This window comes from Pelophylax lessonae (assembly GCF_965119305.1).
Source record: "Pelophylax lessonae genome assembly, chromosome: 2".
Lineage (NCBI taxonomy): Eukaryota > Metazoa > Chordata > Amphibia > Anura > Ranidae > Pelophylax > Pelophylax lessonae.
In genome coordinates, this window is record NC_138769.1 from 14,398,869 (window position 1) to 14,414,517 (window position 15,649).

The 15,649-nt window shown below is 45.9% G+C and overlaps 1 protein-coding gene across 2 annotated transcripts in view; it reads right to left on the bottom strand.

The window, feature by feature from the left end:
* Nucleotides 1-15,649, bottom strand: part of POPDC2 (popeye domain cAMP effector 2) — a 46,660-nt gene that overhangs the window by 26,545 nt on the left and 4,466 nt on the right. For both annotated transcript variants that reach the window (XM_082246824.1, XM_082246823.1), the window contains exon 2: nucleotides 8,764-9,277. In XM_082246824.1, coding sequence (XP_082102950.1) covers nucleotides 8,764-9,251 — 488 coding nt within the window. In that variant the 5' untranslated portion in view covers nucleotides 9,252-9,277. The remainder of the gene's footprint in view (nucleotides 1-8,763; nucleotides 9,278-15,649) is intronic.

Here is a 15,649-nt window from a genome sequence, read left to right on the forward strand (position 1 = left end):
TTAACAATATATTTTAACAATTAAAAAAAAAAAAGAATATGTATGTATATATGTATATATATATATATATATATATATATATATATATATATATATATACACACATACATACATACGTATATATATATATATATATATATATATATATATATATATATATATATATATATATATATATATATATATATATATATAGTTAAAAATATATATAAATATATTAAAATCAAAATATGTAATGATAATATAATAAAATATTATTAAAATAATAATAAAATAAATCTAGAATATTATTAAAATAATATATTATATATATATATATATATATATATATATATATATATATATATATGTGTGTGTGTAATGTAAAAAAAACAATTAAAAAGGGCTAATTCACACAGGTTCTTTGTTATGTTTGTGTCTGCTAATAATGATTTTAGTGTATTTTTAGTGAAAATATTGTCTTAATATATTTGGGGGGGGGGGGGGGCACTGCCAGGTTGGCTGTATGGGGCCCCTTGATTTTTAACAGCAGCCCTACATGTAGTGTCCCACTTTGGGCTTGATAAAACACAGTGGACCAACCCCAGCAGATGACACGGCTCCCCAAATCATCACCGACTGTGGAATATTTTGCATTTCATCTGGAAATGAAGGTCCCAGAGTCTGGAGGAGAAGTGGAGAGACACATAATCTAAGTTGCATGAGGTCCAGTGTGAAGTTTCCACAGTCAGTGTTGATTTGGGGAGCCGTGTCATCTGCTGGGGTTGGTCCATCAAGTCCAAAGTCAGCTCAGCCCTCTAGCAGGAAATTCTAGAGCTCTTCATGCTTCCCTCTGACCAGCTTTATGGAGACGCTGATTTCATTTTCCAGCAGGGCTTGGCACCGCCCACACAGCCAAACCTACCAATACCTGGTCACATGATCATGGGATCACTGTGCTTGATTGGCCAGAAAACTCGCCTGACCTAAACCCCATAGAGAATCTGTGAGGTATTGTCAAGAGGAAGATGAGAGACACCGAACCCAACAATGCAGATGAGATGAAGGCCGCTATCAAAGCAACCTGGGCTTCCATAACACCTCAGCAGTGCCACAGGCTGATCGCCTCCATGACACGCCGCATTGATGCAGTAATTCATGCAAAAGGAGCCCCGACCAAATATTCAGTGCATCCTATACTGTACATGGACAGACTTTTCACTAAGACAACATTTCTGTAATAACCACTTGCCAACCGCCAGCAATACATATACTGCAGCAGGTCGGCTCTGTCCTGCTAAATGACGTAACTGTACATCGATTCCAGGGACCACTAGTGGTGGCGTGCGCCCATTCACCATAGGGGAAGCTGATCAGCGGCCGTGATTGCCCCCGGGCACCGCGATCGCTCCCCATAGAGACAGAACGGCGGTCTGCCATTGTAAACACGGCAAATCGCTGTTCTGTCAGTAATGAACACAGAGATCCTCTTTTTTAGGAACACAGATCTCGGTGTTCATGCAGTGAGCCAATCCCCCACACAGTTAGAAAGCACCCCCTAGTGACACACTTAACCCTTTGATTGCCCCCTGGTGTTACCCCTTCCCTGCGAGTGTCATTAGTACAGTAACAGTGCATATTATTTAGCACTGATTACTGTAGTAATGTCACTGGTCCCCCCAAAAAAGTGTCAAAAATGTCAGTTAGGGGTTCAATCTGTCCGCCACAATGTCGCAGTCCCGCTAAAAATCGCAGATCGCCGCTGTTACTAGTAAAAAAGATAAATAAATAAAACTGACATAAATCTTTCCCCTAGTTTGTCAACAAAAAAACTTTTGCGCAAACCAATCAATATACGCTTATTGGGATTTTTTTTTTTTTTACCAAAAATATGTAGCAGAATACAAATTGGCCTAAAAGGATGAAAAAAATAGATTTTTACATTTATTATATTGGGAATTTTATAAAGGGGAAAAGTAAAAAATATTATATAGGAGCGCGCCCCTGAGACACAGAATTGTGCGCACGTCAATACGTGCTCCGCCCTCTGCGTAGGACGCCAGCGGGTGGTTTTAGTGTAGAGATGGGAGGAGGAGGAATTGGCCTGAGTGAGCTACCCAAGGAGGATTCTCTTGTATGCATTGGTGATTTAAACTGCGCATTTGGCCCAAACCATCAAGATGGGGGGCAATATTATGGGGGGGGGCAATATTATAGGGTGAGTTTACTAGCTGAGAGGTGCGGAATCACGGAGGGGGTGGACTTTGCGGCGACCCATTAACCAGCACGGGACTCTTATCTGATCACCAACTATTATTATTATCTTTGATCACAGTGGATTGAATGTGGAATGTTGGTTGGCATGGTTTATCCTTGAGCACGATTTTTATTTAACCCCCCCCCCCCATTCATTTATTGTCACTTTTTTATCGTTTTACAAATGTATTGATTTATCTATTCACTCATATATGTTTGGGTGTAATGCGCGGCTAGTTGGAATATATTTTCACTTTATTTTAGTTTTTTTTTTTCAGAATTTTTGTTCTTTTTTTGTTTATAGCGCAAAAAAAAAAAAAAAAAAAAAAAAACGGAGCTGTAGCAGAAAACAAAATTGGCCTAAAATGTAAAGAATTTTGATTTTTACATTTTTTTTTGACAATTTCATATAAAAATATGAAAATTGTTATATTTTTCAAAATTGTCGCTCTTTTTTTGTTTATAGCGCAAAAAAAAAAAAAAAAAAAAAAAAAAAAAAAAAAAATCGCACAGGTGATCAAATACCGCCAAAAGAAAGCTCTATTTGTGGGGAAAAAACTACATAAATTTTTTTTTCGGTACAGCGTTGCATGACCGCTCAATTGTTAGTTAAAGTAACGCAGTGCAGAATCGCAAAAAATGGGCTGGTCATTAAGGGGGGAAATTTTCCAGTCCAGAAGTGGTTAAAAATCTTTATTTTATTTTTTTATTGGTCTTATGTAATATTCTAATTTTCTGAGATACTGAATTTTGGGGGGTCACTCGCTGTAAGCCATAATCATCAAAATTAAAAGAAAGAAATGCTTGAAAAATATCACTCTGTGTGTAACGCATCTATATAAAATATAGGAGATTCACTTTTTTGATTTGAATTACTGAAATAAATTAACTTTTTGATGATATTTTAATTTTAGGAGATGCACCCTGTATATACCTCTGCAGCTGCTGAGGGAAAGAAAGTAAAATGTTGGTGCCAAGGTTGCAGCTTTAATATAGTACAGTATATACAAGGAGATTATGCACAGTCACTCTGAACACATTCATTACCAGAGATTAGTGCATGCACCTAAAAGCTCATTAAAAATTAAAAGATCAATCAAAGGAATGCAGCGCATTAGTAATCATTCTCATAAATCTATAGAGTAACATAGTATTAAATAATTAAATAAAAATTGAATAACAAAAGCTGCAGTTCCCCGGATACTCCAGGATGACATGATACAGACAAAAGTGTATGAACTCCTCCTTAACCTCTTCCCGCGAATCGACATCACTGTACCTATCCCTGTACCTGTCCCTGTACCTGTCCCTGTAACTATCCCTGTACCTGTCCCTGTAACTATCCCTGTCTCTGTAACTATCCCTGTACCTGTAACTATCCCTGTACCTGTCCCTGTAACTATCCCTGTACCTGTCCCTGTAACTATCCCTGTACCTGTACCTATCCCTGTACCTGTAACTATCCCTGTACCTGTCCCTGTAACTATCCCTGTACCTGTACCTGTAACTATCCCTGTACCTGTCCCTGTAACTATCCCTGTAACTATCCCTGTACCTGTACCTATCCCTGTACCTATCCCTGTACCTGTCCCTATCCCTGTCCCAGTACCTATCCCTGTACCTGTCCCAGTACCTGTACCTGTTCCAGTCCCAGTCCCTGTACCTGTCCCTGTACCTATCCCTGTCCCTGTACCTATCCCTGTACCTATCCCTGTACCTGTACCTGTCCCTGTACCTGTCCCTGTACCTATCCCTGTACCTGTCCCTGTCCCTGTACCTGTCCCTATCCCTGTACCTGTCCCTGTACCTGTCCCTGTACCTATCCCTGTACCTATCCCTGTACCTGTCCCTGTACCTATCCCTGTACCTATCCCTGTACCTGTACCTATCCCTGTACCTATCCCTGTACCTGTACCTGTCCCTGTACCTATCCCTGTACCTGTCCCTGTACCTGTCCCTGTACCTGTCCCTGTACCTGTCCCTGTACCTGTCCCTGTACCTATCCCTATCCCTGTACCTGTCCCTGTACCTATCCCTTTACCTGTCCCTGTACCTATCCCTGTACCTGTCCCTGTACCTATCCCTGTACCTATCCCTGTACCTATCCCTGTACCTATCCCTGTCCCTGTACCTATCCCTGTCCCTGTACCTATCCCTGTACCTGTACCTATCCCTGTACCTATCCCTGTACCTAACAATATGTACACAGCCCTGACCTCAACCCTACTGAACACCTTTAGGGTGAATTGGAACACCGATAGTGAGCCATGGGTTTTTTGGTTGCCCATTGTGAGGTCTGATGTGTGAGCCAAGTTTTCTCATCCAACGTCAGCTAACCTCGTAAATGGGCACAACATCCCAAAGACACTCAAAAATTTTGTAGGAAGCCTTTCCAGAAGAGTGAAGGGTAGTATAGCCACAAAGGGGGCCAACTCCATATTGTCCATGGATCTGAAATGGGATGTCTTAACAAGCTCATATAGGTGAGATGGTCAACTTTCTGTGATCCAGCTCCTTCTGTTATTTATTTTTCCTTCCATGCCCCCAGTGTACACTATAATACCAAAAGTATTGGGCTTACACGCACATGAACTGTAATGGCATCGCAGTCTTAGTCCGTAGGGTTCATTTTTCATAATGAGTTGGCCCACCCTTTGCAGCTATAACAGCTTCAACTCTTCTAGGAATGCTGTCCACAAGGTTTAGGAGTGTCTATGGGAATGTTTGACCAATCTTCCAGAAGAGCATTTGTGAGGTCAAGCACTGATGAGGCCTCACTTGCAGTCTGTGCTCTACTTCATCCCAACGGTGTTCTATCAGGTTGAGGTCAGGACTCTGTGCAGGCCAGTGAAGTTCTTCCACGTCTTTAAAGACCTTGCTTTGTGCACTGGTCCAAATCATTTCGCGGAGGGGGGGGGTTATGGTGTGGGGTTGTTTTTCAGGGGATGGGGTTGGGGTTGGCCCCTTCATTCCAGTGAAGGGAACTCTTAAGGTGTCAGCATACCAAGACATTTTGGACAATTTCATGCTCCCAAGTTTGTGGGAACAGTTTGGGTACATACCGCCCCATGTCACACCTCCACACTCCTCTCCTGTACATACCGCCCCATGTCACACCTCCACACTCCTCTCCTGTACATACCGCCCCATGTCACCCCCTCCACACTCCTCTCCTGTACATACCGCCCCATGTCACACCTCCACACTCCTCTCCTGTACATACCGCCCCATGTCACACCTCCACGCTCCTCTCCTGTACATACCGCCCCATGTCATCCCTCCACACTCCTCTCCTGTACATACCGCCCCATGTCATCTCTTCACACTCCTCTCCTGTACATACCGCCCCATGTCACCCCTCCACACTCCTCTCCTGTACATACCGCCCCATGTCATCCCTCCACACTCCTCTCCTGTACATACCGCCCCATGTCATACCCTCCACACTCCTCTCCTGTACATACCGCCCCATGTCACACCTCCACACTCCTCTCCTGTACATACCGCCCCATGTCACCCCTCCACACTCCTCTCCTGTACATACCGCCCCATGTCATCCCTCCACACTCCTCTCCTGTACATACCGCCCCATGTCACACCTCCACGCTCCTCTCCTGTACATACCGCCCCATGTCATCCCTCCACACTCTCCTGTACATACCGCCCCATGTCACCCCTCCACACTCCTCTCCTGTACATACCGCCCCATGTCACACCTCCACACTCCTCTCCTGTACATACCGCCCCACGTCACCCCTCCACACTCCTCTCCTGTACATACCGCCCCATGTCATCCCTCCACACTCCTCTCCTGTACATACCGCCCCATGTCATCCCTCCACACTCCTCTCCTGTACATACCGCCCCATGTCACCCCTCCACACTCCTCTCCTGTACATACCGCCCCATGTCACCCCTCCACACTCCTCTCCTGTACATACCGCCCCATGTCATCCCTCCACACTCCTCTCCTGTACATACCGCCCCATGTCATCCCTCCACACTCCTCTCCTGTACATACCGCCCCATGTTATCCCACCACACTCCTCTCCTGTACATACCGCCCCATGTCACCCCTCCAAATTCCTCTCCTGTACATACCGCCCCATGTCATCCCTCCACACTCCTCTTCTGTACATACCGCCCCATGTCATCCCTCCACACTCCTCTCCTGTACATACCGCCCCATGTCACCCCTCCACACTCCTCTCCTGTACATACCGCCCCATGTCACCCCTCCACACTCCTCTCCTGTACATACTGCCCCATGTCATCCCTCCACACTCCTCTCCTGTACATACCGCCCCATGTCACCCCTCCACACTCCTCTCCTGTACATACCGCCCCATGTCATCCCTCCACACTCCTCTCCTGTACATATCGCCCCATGTCATCCCCTCCACACTCCTCTCCTGTACATACCGCCCCATGTCACCCCTCCACACTCCTCTCCTGTACATACCGCCCCATGTCATCCCTCCACACTCCTCTCCTGTACATACCGCCCCATGTCACCCCTCCACGCTCCTCTCCTGTACATACCGCCCTATGTCACCCCTCCAGGCTCCTCTCCTGTACATACCGCCCCATGTCATCCCTCCACACTCCTCTCCTGTACATACCACCCCATGTCATCCCTCCACACTCCTCTCCTGTACATAACGCCCCATGTCATCCCCTCCACACTCCTCTCCTGTACATACCGCCCCATGTCATCCCCTCCACACTCCTCTCCTGTACATACTGCCCCATGTCATCCCCTCCACACTCCTCTCCTGTACATACCGCCCCATGTCATCCCCTCCACACTCCTCTCCTGTACATACTGCCCCATGTCATATCCTCCACACTCCTCTCCTGTACATACCGCCCCATGTCATCCCTCCACACTCCTCTCCTGTACATACCGCCCCATGTCATCCCACCACACTCCTCTCCTGTACATACCGCTCCACGTCATCCATCCCCACTCCTCTCCTGTACATACCGCCCCATGTCACACCTCCACACTCCTCTCCTGTACATACCGCCCCATGTCATAGCCTCCACACTCCTCTCCTGTACATACCACCCCATGTCACACCTCCACACTCCTCTCCTGTACATACCGCCCCATGTCATCTCCCCACACCACACTCCTCTCCTGTACATACCGCCCCATGTCACACCTCCACACTCCTCTCCTGTACATACCGCCCCATGTCATCTCCCCACACCACACTCCTCTCCTGTACATACTGCCCCATGTCATCCCTTCTCACTCCTTTCCTGTACATACCGCCCCATGTCATCCCCCCACACCACACTCCTCTCCTGTACACACCGCCCCATGTCATCCCTCCACACTCCTCTCCTGTACATACCGCCCCATGTCACCCCTCCACACTCCTCTCCTGTATATACCGCCCCATGTCATCCCTCCACACTCCTCTCCTGTACATACCACCCCATGTCATCCCTCCACACTCCTCTCCTGTACATACCAACCCATGTCACCCCTCCAAACTCCTCTCCTGTACATACCTCCCCATGTCATCCCTCCACACTCCTCTCCTGTACATGTAGTGGTGTGCCCCTTTATTCAGATGCAGGTGCAAGTCCCTTTAACTCGATTCCCCACAATCCTCTGGGCTCCCAGCATCCCCTGAGTTCCAGGACACGCCCAGGGAGTATAAATGCCAGCTCCTCCCAGCTTCCTGTGCTCAGAGAGATCCTGCCTGATGGGACAGCAGTGACTGGGCAAGTGAGATGTCCCCAGGTGCTGGGTCGATATCTGCCAAGTCTGGTGTGCGGGCCACCAGCAGTGAGCACAAGTGCACGCAGCATCTATCCAAGCCCCACTCACTGGAGAGGACTCTGTTACAGTCCATGTGGAGAAGCTGTCCAAGCAGTGGGTTGGTCCTATCTATGGCCCCCAGAGCCTCCTGACCAAAGTCAGCATCAGCAGCGCCTGTGTGAAGTCTGTGCCAGCAGGAAATCCCCTCAGCTAACAGTCTGCTGAATGAACGATCAATCTCTTGGAACACGTGAGAATCTTCTGCTCTTTATCCTATCAGTAAACTGAACTCAGAGCACTCTGCTGCCATCTAGTGGCCACTACTAGAACTGCAATAGAATTGTTTTCACATGTATTATAAATGTTTCTCCCTTCCTCATATTGCTGTTTTGTACTGCAAACCCCTGTTCACATGATCTCCTGTGTAATCTACGTTCCACATTGTCAAGTAAAGTAGAAATTGCACATCACCACTGGTCTGATCATTTGGCTGATACCGTTACATAACATACATACCGCCCCATGTCATCCTTCCACACTCCTCTCCTGTACATACCACCCAATGTCATCCCTACACACTCCTCTCCTGTACATACCGCCCCATGTCACCCCTCCACACTCCTCTTCTGCACACACCGCCCCATGTCATCCCTCCACCCTCCTCTCCTGCAAGCCCCCCAACATCAAGAAGTTAATGATGCCTTGGATAGATAAAATAAAAGATGTTGGATGCAGCTGTCTTCATCACCCACCTTCCAGAGATGAGAAGAGATAGGCGGTCAATGGGCGTCTTTCCCTCCAGAGCGTAACTCTGGTCAGCATTCAGGGAATGGACCTCCATCCCGCTACAGTGAGCGATGTCCTTAAAGACAGTTAATGGAACATGCATGGGCTTGTACAGGGTTTGGTACAGATCATCATAGACCTCTCCGTAGGACTCTTTGTGTAATCTGTACAGCAGATGTCCAATCTGCCCCAGGCAGAACGCCATCAGGATGGAGTTCCAGGTCACAATGTCCACACCACAGATGAACAGGCCACCCCACAGCGCCATTAAACAGAACGAGCCCCCCATTACGAAAAAGATGTAAATGCAGCCAAGGATTCCGCTGCCACCCATGCTCGCCAACAGGAAGACAATGCAGGCCAGGTGGTAGATCGCCCACTCCATGTAGGTTTTCCATCCATCACAATTCGGAGCATGGAAGAGCTGCTCCGCCAATGTGCTGTTCACCGCCATATTTCTGTCCTTGCTGCTTGCTACACCTGCAAGACAAGAAGACAACATGATCACTGGAGCAACCAAGACACGGGAAACAGGATAGGTAGGGAAATGAAAAGCATTACTCTACTCAAGACACAAGGGAAGCAATTTACGGTCAAAAAAGTCCTCACTGCAAAGCTGAGCGCTAACCCTTACTGGTCCCACCAGCTGCCATTAATCTTCATATCTGAGGAAACTCCGGTGTCTGACACTTCTGGGGCCCCCTCTGAGTACCAGGCCCAAGTCTAGGAGGGTGTTGTGCCCCCCCCCCCCCAGATTTTTAACTTGTACCCCTCCAGTCTATTGCAGTGCATATGGACAGTTGATGTAATAGGGGCCTTAATAAGGACAGTTGATGTAAGGGGGAACTCTGATGGGACAGTTGATGTAAGGGGGGCTCTGATGGGGACAGTTGATGTAAGGGGGAACTCTGATGGGGACAGTTGATGTAAGGGGGAATTCTGATGGGGACAGTTGATGTAATGGGGGGGGGCTCTGATGGGGACAGTTGATGTAATGGGGGGGGGGGCTCTGATGGGGACAGTTGATGTAATGGGGGGGGGCTCTGATGGGGACAGTTGATGTAATGGGGGGGCTCTGATGGGGACAGTTGATGTAATGGGGGGGCTCTGACGGGGACAGTTGATGTAATGGGGGGGGGGCTCTGACGGGGACAGTTGATGTAAGGGGGGGGCTCTGACGGGGACAGTTGATGTAATAGGGGGCTCTGACGGGGACAGTTGATGTAATAGGGGGCTCTGATGGGGACAGTTGATGTAAGGGGGGCTCTGATGGGGACAGTTGATGTAAGGGGGAACTCTGATGGGGACAGTTGATGTAAGGGGGGCTCTGATGGGGACAGTTGATGTAATGGGGGGCTCTGATGGGGACAGTTGATGTAATGGGGGGCTCTGATGGGGACAATTGAAGGGGGGCTCCGATGCGAACAGTGATGAAAGGGGGGCCCTGATGCAAACAGCCTATGTAGGGGGGCTCTGATGGGGACAGTTAATGTAACGGGAGGTTCTTATGGGGACAGGTAATGTAAGGGGGCTCTGATGAGGACAAGTAATGCAAGGGGGGCTCTGATGAGGACAAGTAATGCAAGGGGGGGCTCTGATGAGGACAGGTAATGTAAGGGGGGGCTCTGATGACAGGTAATGTAAGGGGGGGCTCTGATGACAGGTAATGTAAGGGGGGGCTCTGATGAGGACAGGTAATGTAAGGGGGCTCTGATGACAGGTAATGTAAGGGGGGGCTCTGATGAGGACAGGTAATGTAAGGGGGGGGGCTCTGATGAGGACGGGTAATGTAAGGGGGGGGGCTCTGATGAGGACGGGTAATGTAAGGGGGGGCTCTGATGACAGGTAATGTAAGGGGGGGGGCTCTGATGAGGACAGGTAATGTAAGGGGGGCTCTAATGGGGACAGTTGATGCAAGGGGGGCTCTGACAGGGACAGTTAATGTAAAGGGGGCTCTGATGGGGACAGGTAATGTAAGGAGGGCTCTGATGGGGAGAGTTGATGTAAGGGTGGCTCAGATGGGGACAGTTGATGTAAGGGGGGCTCTGATGGGGAGAGTTGATGTAAGGGGGGCTCTGATGGGGAGAGTTGATGTAAGGGGGGCTCTGATGGGGAGAGTTGATGTAAGGGGGGCTCTGATGGGGAGAGTTGATGCAAGGGGGGCTCTGATGGGGAGAGTTGATGCAAGGGGGGCTCTGATGGGGAGAGTTGATGTAAGGGGGGCTCTGATGGGGAGAGTTGATGCAAGGGGGGCTCTGATAGGGACAGTTGATGCAAGGGGGGCTCTAAGGGGGACAGGTGATGCAAAGGAGACTCTGATGGGAACACCTGATATAGGCGGGCACAGGTCCTGTTTATTCATCATATTCTAATGAGAGGCTAATACATACTAGTGTTCGCTGCTCACTCCTGCACCATCTCTGCACTACCTGGCAGACATTACTTCCAGGTTGTGCCTTGTGGTATAGAAGTGTGCTGAGTGAACGAGGAATACCGCTTCCCCGTACCTCTGTCACACCGCTGACATTTTGCCCCCTGTACCGGCTCCTCTCCTGGACTGAAATGGCTTATTCTGATTTCACTGCACACTGTGAGCTTCTCATAATGTGCATTAGAAACTGCAGCAAGTCAGATAGAGCCCTGCCTCATTTCCTGGCTGGAGGACGGCCAGCATCATCTAATGCTTTCCTCCCGAGCCTGACAGTCATTGGCCCCGCCCCTTTTCATTCATTGGATTTAAGTTCTCTCAATCATGCTAAATGTATCACACAGCCCAATAGAGTCAATTAAAGAGAGAAGGGGATGATGGGCTTTTTTTGTATGGTTTCTAACCTTGATAGCAATTTGATATCCCCCCCTTTTTATCCCCCCCCCCCCTCTTTTATCCTCTTCCCTTTACAGTTCCAGTTTTTCTATCAAAAATAAAACATGACTATAACACACATTTACTATGAAAGCCATTTCATATGACTGAAAGCTGAATTCCTAAATACAACACCGGAATACATGTCTGCAAATTTACCTATCTGACCCGCCTGACCACACCCAGGAGGGTGACACCATTCCTCCAGTAGATTTAGAAATACTGTGGTGTCACTTACACACCTGCAAGAACAGGAAAGCTTTACTTCTAGGTATGTGTATGAAGAAAAAAAAAATTGTTTTGTTTCATTACATTTAGATTCCTTATTTACAGAAATGTATTTAGTTAACCACTTCTAGACCAGAAGGATTTTCCCCCCTTAATGACCAGGCCATTTTCTGCGATTCGGCACTGCATTACTTTAATAGACAATTGCGCCGTTGTGCGACGCTGTACCCAAATAAAATTGATGTCTTTCTTTCCCCACAAATAGAGCTTTTTTTGGTGGTATTTGATCACCTGTGCGATTTTTTTTTTTTTTTGCGCTATAAATAAAAAAGTGACAATTCTGAAAAGAGAAAAAAAAAATATTTTACACTTTCTGCTATATAACATTTCCAATAAAATAAATGTAAAATCAAATTTGTTCATCTATTTAGGCCAATTTGTATTCTGCTACATATTTTTGGTAAAAAAATCCCAATAAGTGTATATTGATTGGTTTGCGTAAAAGTTATCACGTCTACAAACTAGGGGAAAGATTTATGTCATTTTTATTTTTTTTACTAATAATGGCAGCGATCAGCGATTTTCTTTTTTTTGGGGGGTGGGGGGGGGGACAATATTTTTCACTTTCTGCTATATAACATTCCCAATAAAAAAAAAAATAAATTTTCATCATTTTGGGCCAATTTGTATTCTGCTACATATTTTTGGTAAAAAAAAAAAAAAAAAATCCCAATAAGCGTATTTTGATTGGTTTGCACTAAAGTTATCGTGTCTACAAACTACAGGAAAGATTTGTAATTTTTATTTATTTTTATTTATTTTTTTACTAGTAATGGCGCCGATCAGCGATTTTTTTATTTTTTTTGGTGGGACAAGTGACATTTCTGAAAAAAAAAAAACAATATTTTTCACTTTCTACTATATAACATTCCAAATAAAAAAAAAAATCAAAATTTTTCATCATTTTAGGCCAATTTGTATTCTGCTACATATTTTTGGTAAAAAAAAAAATCCCAGTAAGCGTATTTTAATTGGTGTGCGCTAAAGTTATTGCGTCTTCAAACTGGGGAAAGATTTATGTCATTTTTTATTTATTTTTATTTATTTTTTTACTAGTAAAGGCGGCGATCAGCGATTTTTAGCGGGACTGCCACATTGCGGCGGACAGATTGGACACCTAACTGACATTTTTGACACTTTTGGGGGTACCAGTGACATTACTACAGTAATCAGTGCTAAAAATATGCACTGTCACTGTACTAATGACACTGGCAGGGAAGGGGTTAACACAGTGATGATCAAAAGGTTAAGGGGGGTGCTTTCTAACTGTGAGGGGGATGGGCTTGTTGAATCAACACAGAGACCTGCGATTCTATATAGAAGGATCACAGGGGCTCTATGATCATTCCAGGGAGAAGAACGGCCGGCTGTGTTTACAACAGCTGCCCGTCCTTCTCTGTCAGCGGGGAGCGATCGCGGGTGTCAGGCAGCAATCAGAGCCACCTGCCCCATGGATTGGAGTCCCCGCTGCCTAGTGGGTGCGGGAGCGCACTCGCCCCCCTCCTCCAGCACCACGCGCGCAACCGACGTAGGGCTACGTCATTTCGCGCAGCCGAGCCAGTAAAACTCAGCGGGTGGTCGGGAAGTGGTTAAATTAATTTAAATTCATTTTCAGAATTCGCTTTGTTTATTTTGCGTTCAAATCTATTTGAATTTTCAGAATTCGGTCATCGAAATTTAATTTATTCTACTCGAAATTTAAATTTTGGAAGATAATTATATTCTTTCTATTCCATTCTTTTCTATTCTCTTCTTTTCTATTTTCTCATTTTATTTTCTGTTCTTTTTTTTTTTTTTACTCTATTTGAATTCAAATTTATTCACTTCGAAATTTGGAAGATGGTTATGATTTATTTTTTTTGATTCTGTTCTATTTTTTTTTCTATTCTATTCTATTTTTTTATTCTATTCAAATTCTTAATCCGGAAGACGGTTATATAATTTCTATTCTGTTCTATTGTTTTTTTCTTTTCTATTATATTCTATTTTTTTATTCTATTTCTTTTCCTTTATTTTCTATTCTATTTTATTTCGTTCTTTTATTTTCTATTCTATTTTATTTCGTTCTTTTATTTTCTATTCTATTTTGTTCTGTTTTACTCAATCCCTTTCCTTTATTCTCTATTCTATTCTTTTATTTTGTATTCTGTTCTGTTTTACTCCATGCGATTTCCTTTATTTTTGATTCTATTTTTTTTTCTGTTCTTTTAATTTGAATTCTGTTCTGTTTTACTCTCTTGCATTCTATTCTATCCCTTTATTTTCTATTCCATTTTATTCTGTTCAAAATTTGAATTTTATTGGACAACTATTCAAATTCGATTCAAAATTTCATCCAAGCTTTTTGTTTTATTATTTCAGATTTGTTTAAATTCATTACTATTGTAATTCTGAAACATTTCTGAATAATGGAAAAATTTGTGCGAATTTCGATTCGGAACTAAACGAACCGCACATGTCTATTTTTTCTTCAGCCTCCCCTAACCAGCGATCACTCACTCAGACTGTGCAGTGTAACTTTCTAGCACGTCAGTAGCAGAGGCTGATCTGTGTCACACAATGTGCACACACACAGCCAAGAACCTTAAAGCTACAGTGCAGGCACTAGAAATGAAATAGCGGACACCTTAGTTCAGGTATCTGATGGTGGATGAGGGAGAGAAGACACCATAGTCAGGGGGAGGAGTCTGATCTCTGTGAGAGGTAATAATACCTGCAAGCGTTACACCGACACTTTACTTACACCAGCACTTAGCATTACAAAAACCTCCCTGAGGCCGACTCTGTGTTAATAATTGATTTGTATCTGAGATCAGCGAAGCCCAAACCAGGGGAAGATTTCCCAAACCACTGCAAAACCTTCCCAGGAAACAGAACCTTAAAGCTGAACTCCGGGCAGAAAGAAGAAGGAATGGTAATATATTCCTCAATAGTCATAATGGATAAAAATCCACTTTCTGTGCACCAAATGTCTTTGCAAACCCAGATATTACCTTATAAAGTGGCAATGACATCATCACAGTGCTGTGTATAGCACGAGCATAGAGCAAACATGTGGGAGGGGCTGAGCAGGCTCCACCCACTATAGAATGCCCGCAAAACACATGCAGGGCTGGTGCTAGACTATTTTGCCCCGTGGGAAAGACCAGTTACCAGAACCCCCCTTCATATTGCAGCCCCCTCGGCTCTGCCCCCCCCCCCCATTTACATTGCAGCCCCCCCAGCTCTGCCCCCCCTATTCACGTTGCAGCCCCCCTCAGCTCTGCTCCTCTCATTCACATTGCAGCTCCCATATTTACATTGCAGCCCCCTTGAGCTCTGCTCCCCTCATTCACATTGCAGCCCCCCCCCTTAGCTCTGCTGCCCTAATTCACATTGCAGCCCCCCCCCCTCAGCTCTGCTCTCCTCTCCTCATTCACATTGCAGCCCCCCCCCCTCAGCTCTGCTCCCCTCATTCACATTGCAGCCCCCCATAGCTCTGCTCCCCTCATTCACATTGCAGCCCCCCCCCCTCAGCTCTGCTCCCCTCATTCACATTGCAGCCCCCCCCTCAGCTCTGCTCCCCTAATTCACACTGCAGCCCCCCCCCCCCTCAGCTCTGCTCCCCTCATTCACATTGCAGCCCCCTCAGCTCTGCTCCCCTCATTCACATTGCAGCCCCCCTTCAGCTCTGCTCCCCTAATCCACATTGCAGCCCCCCT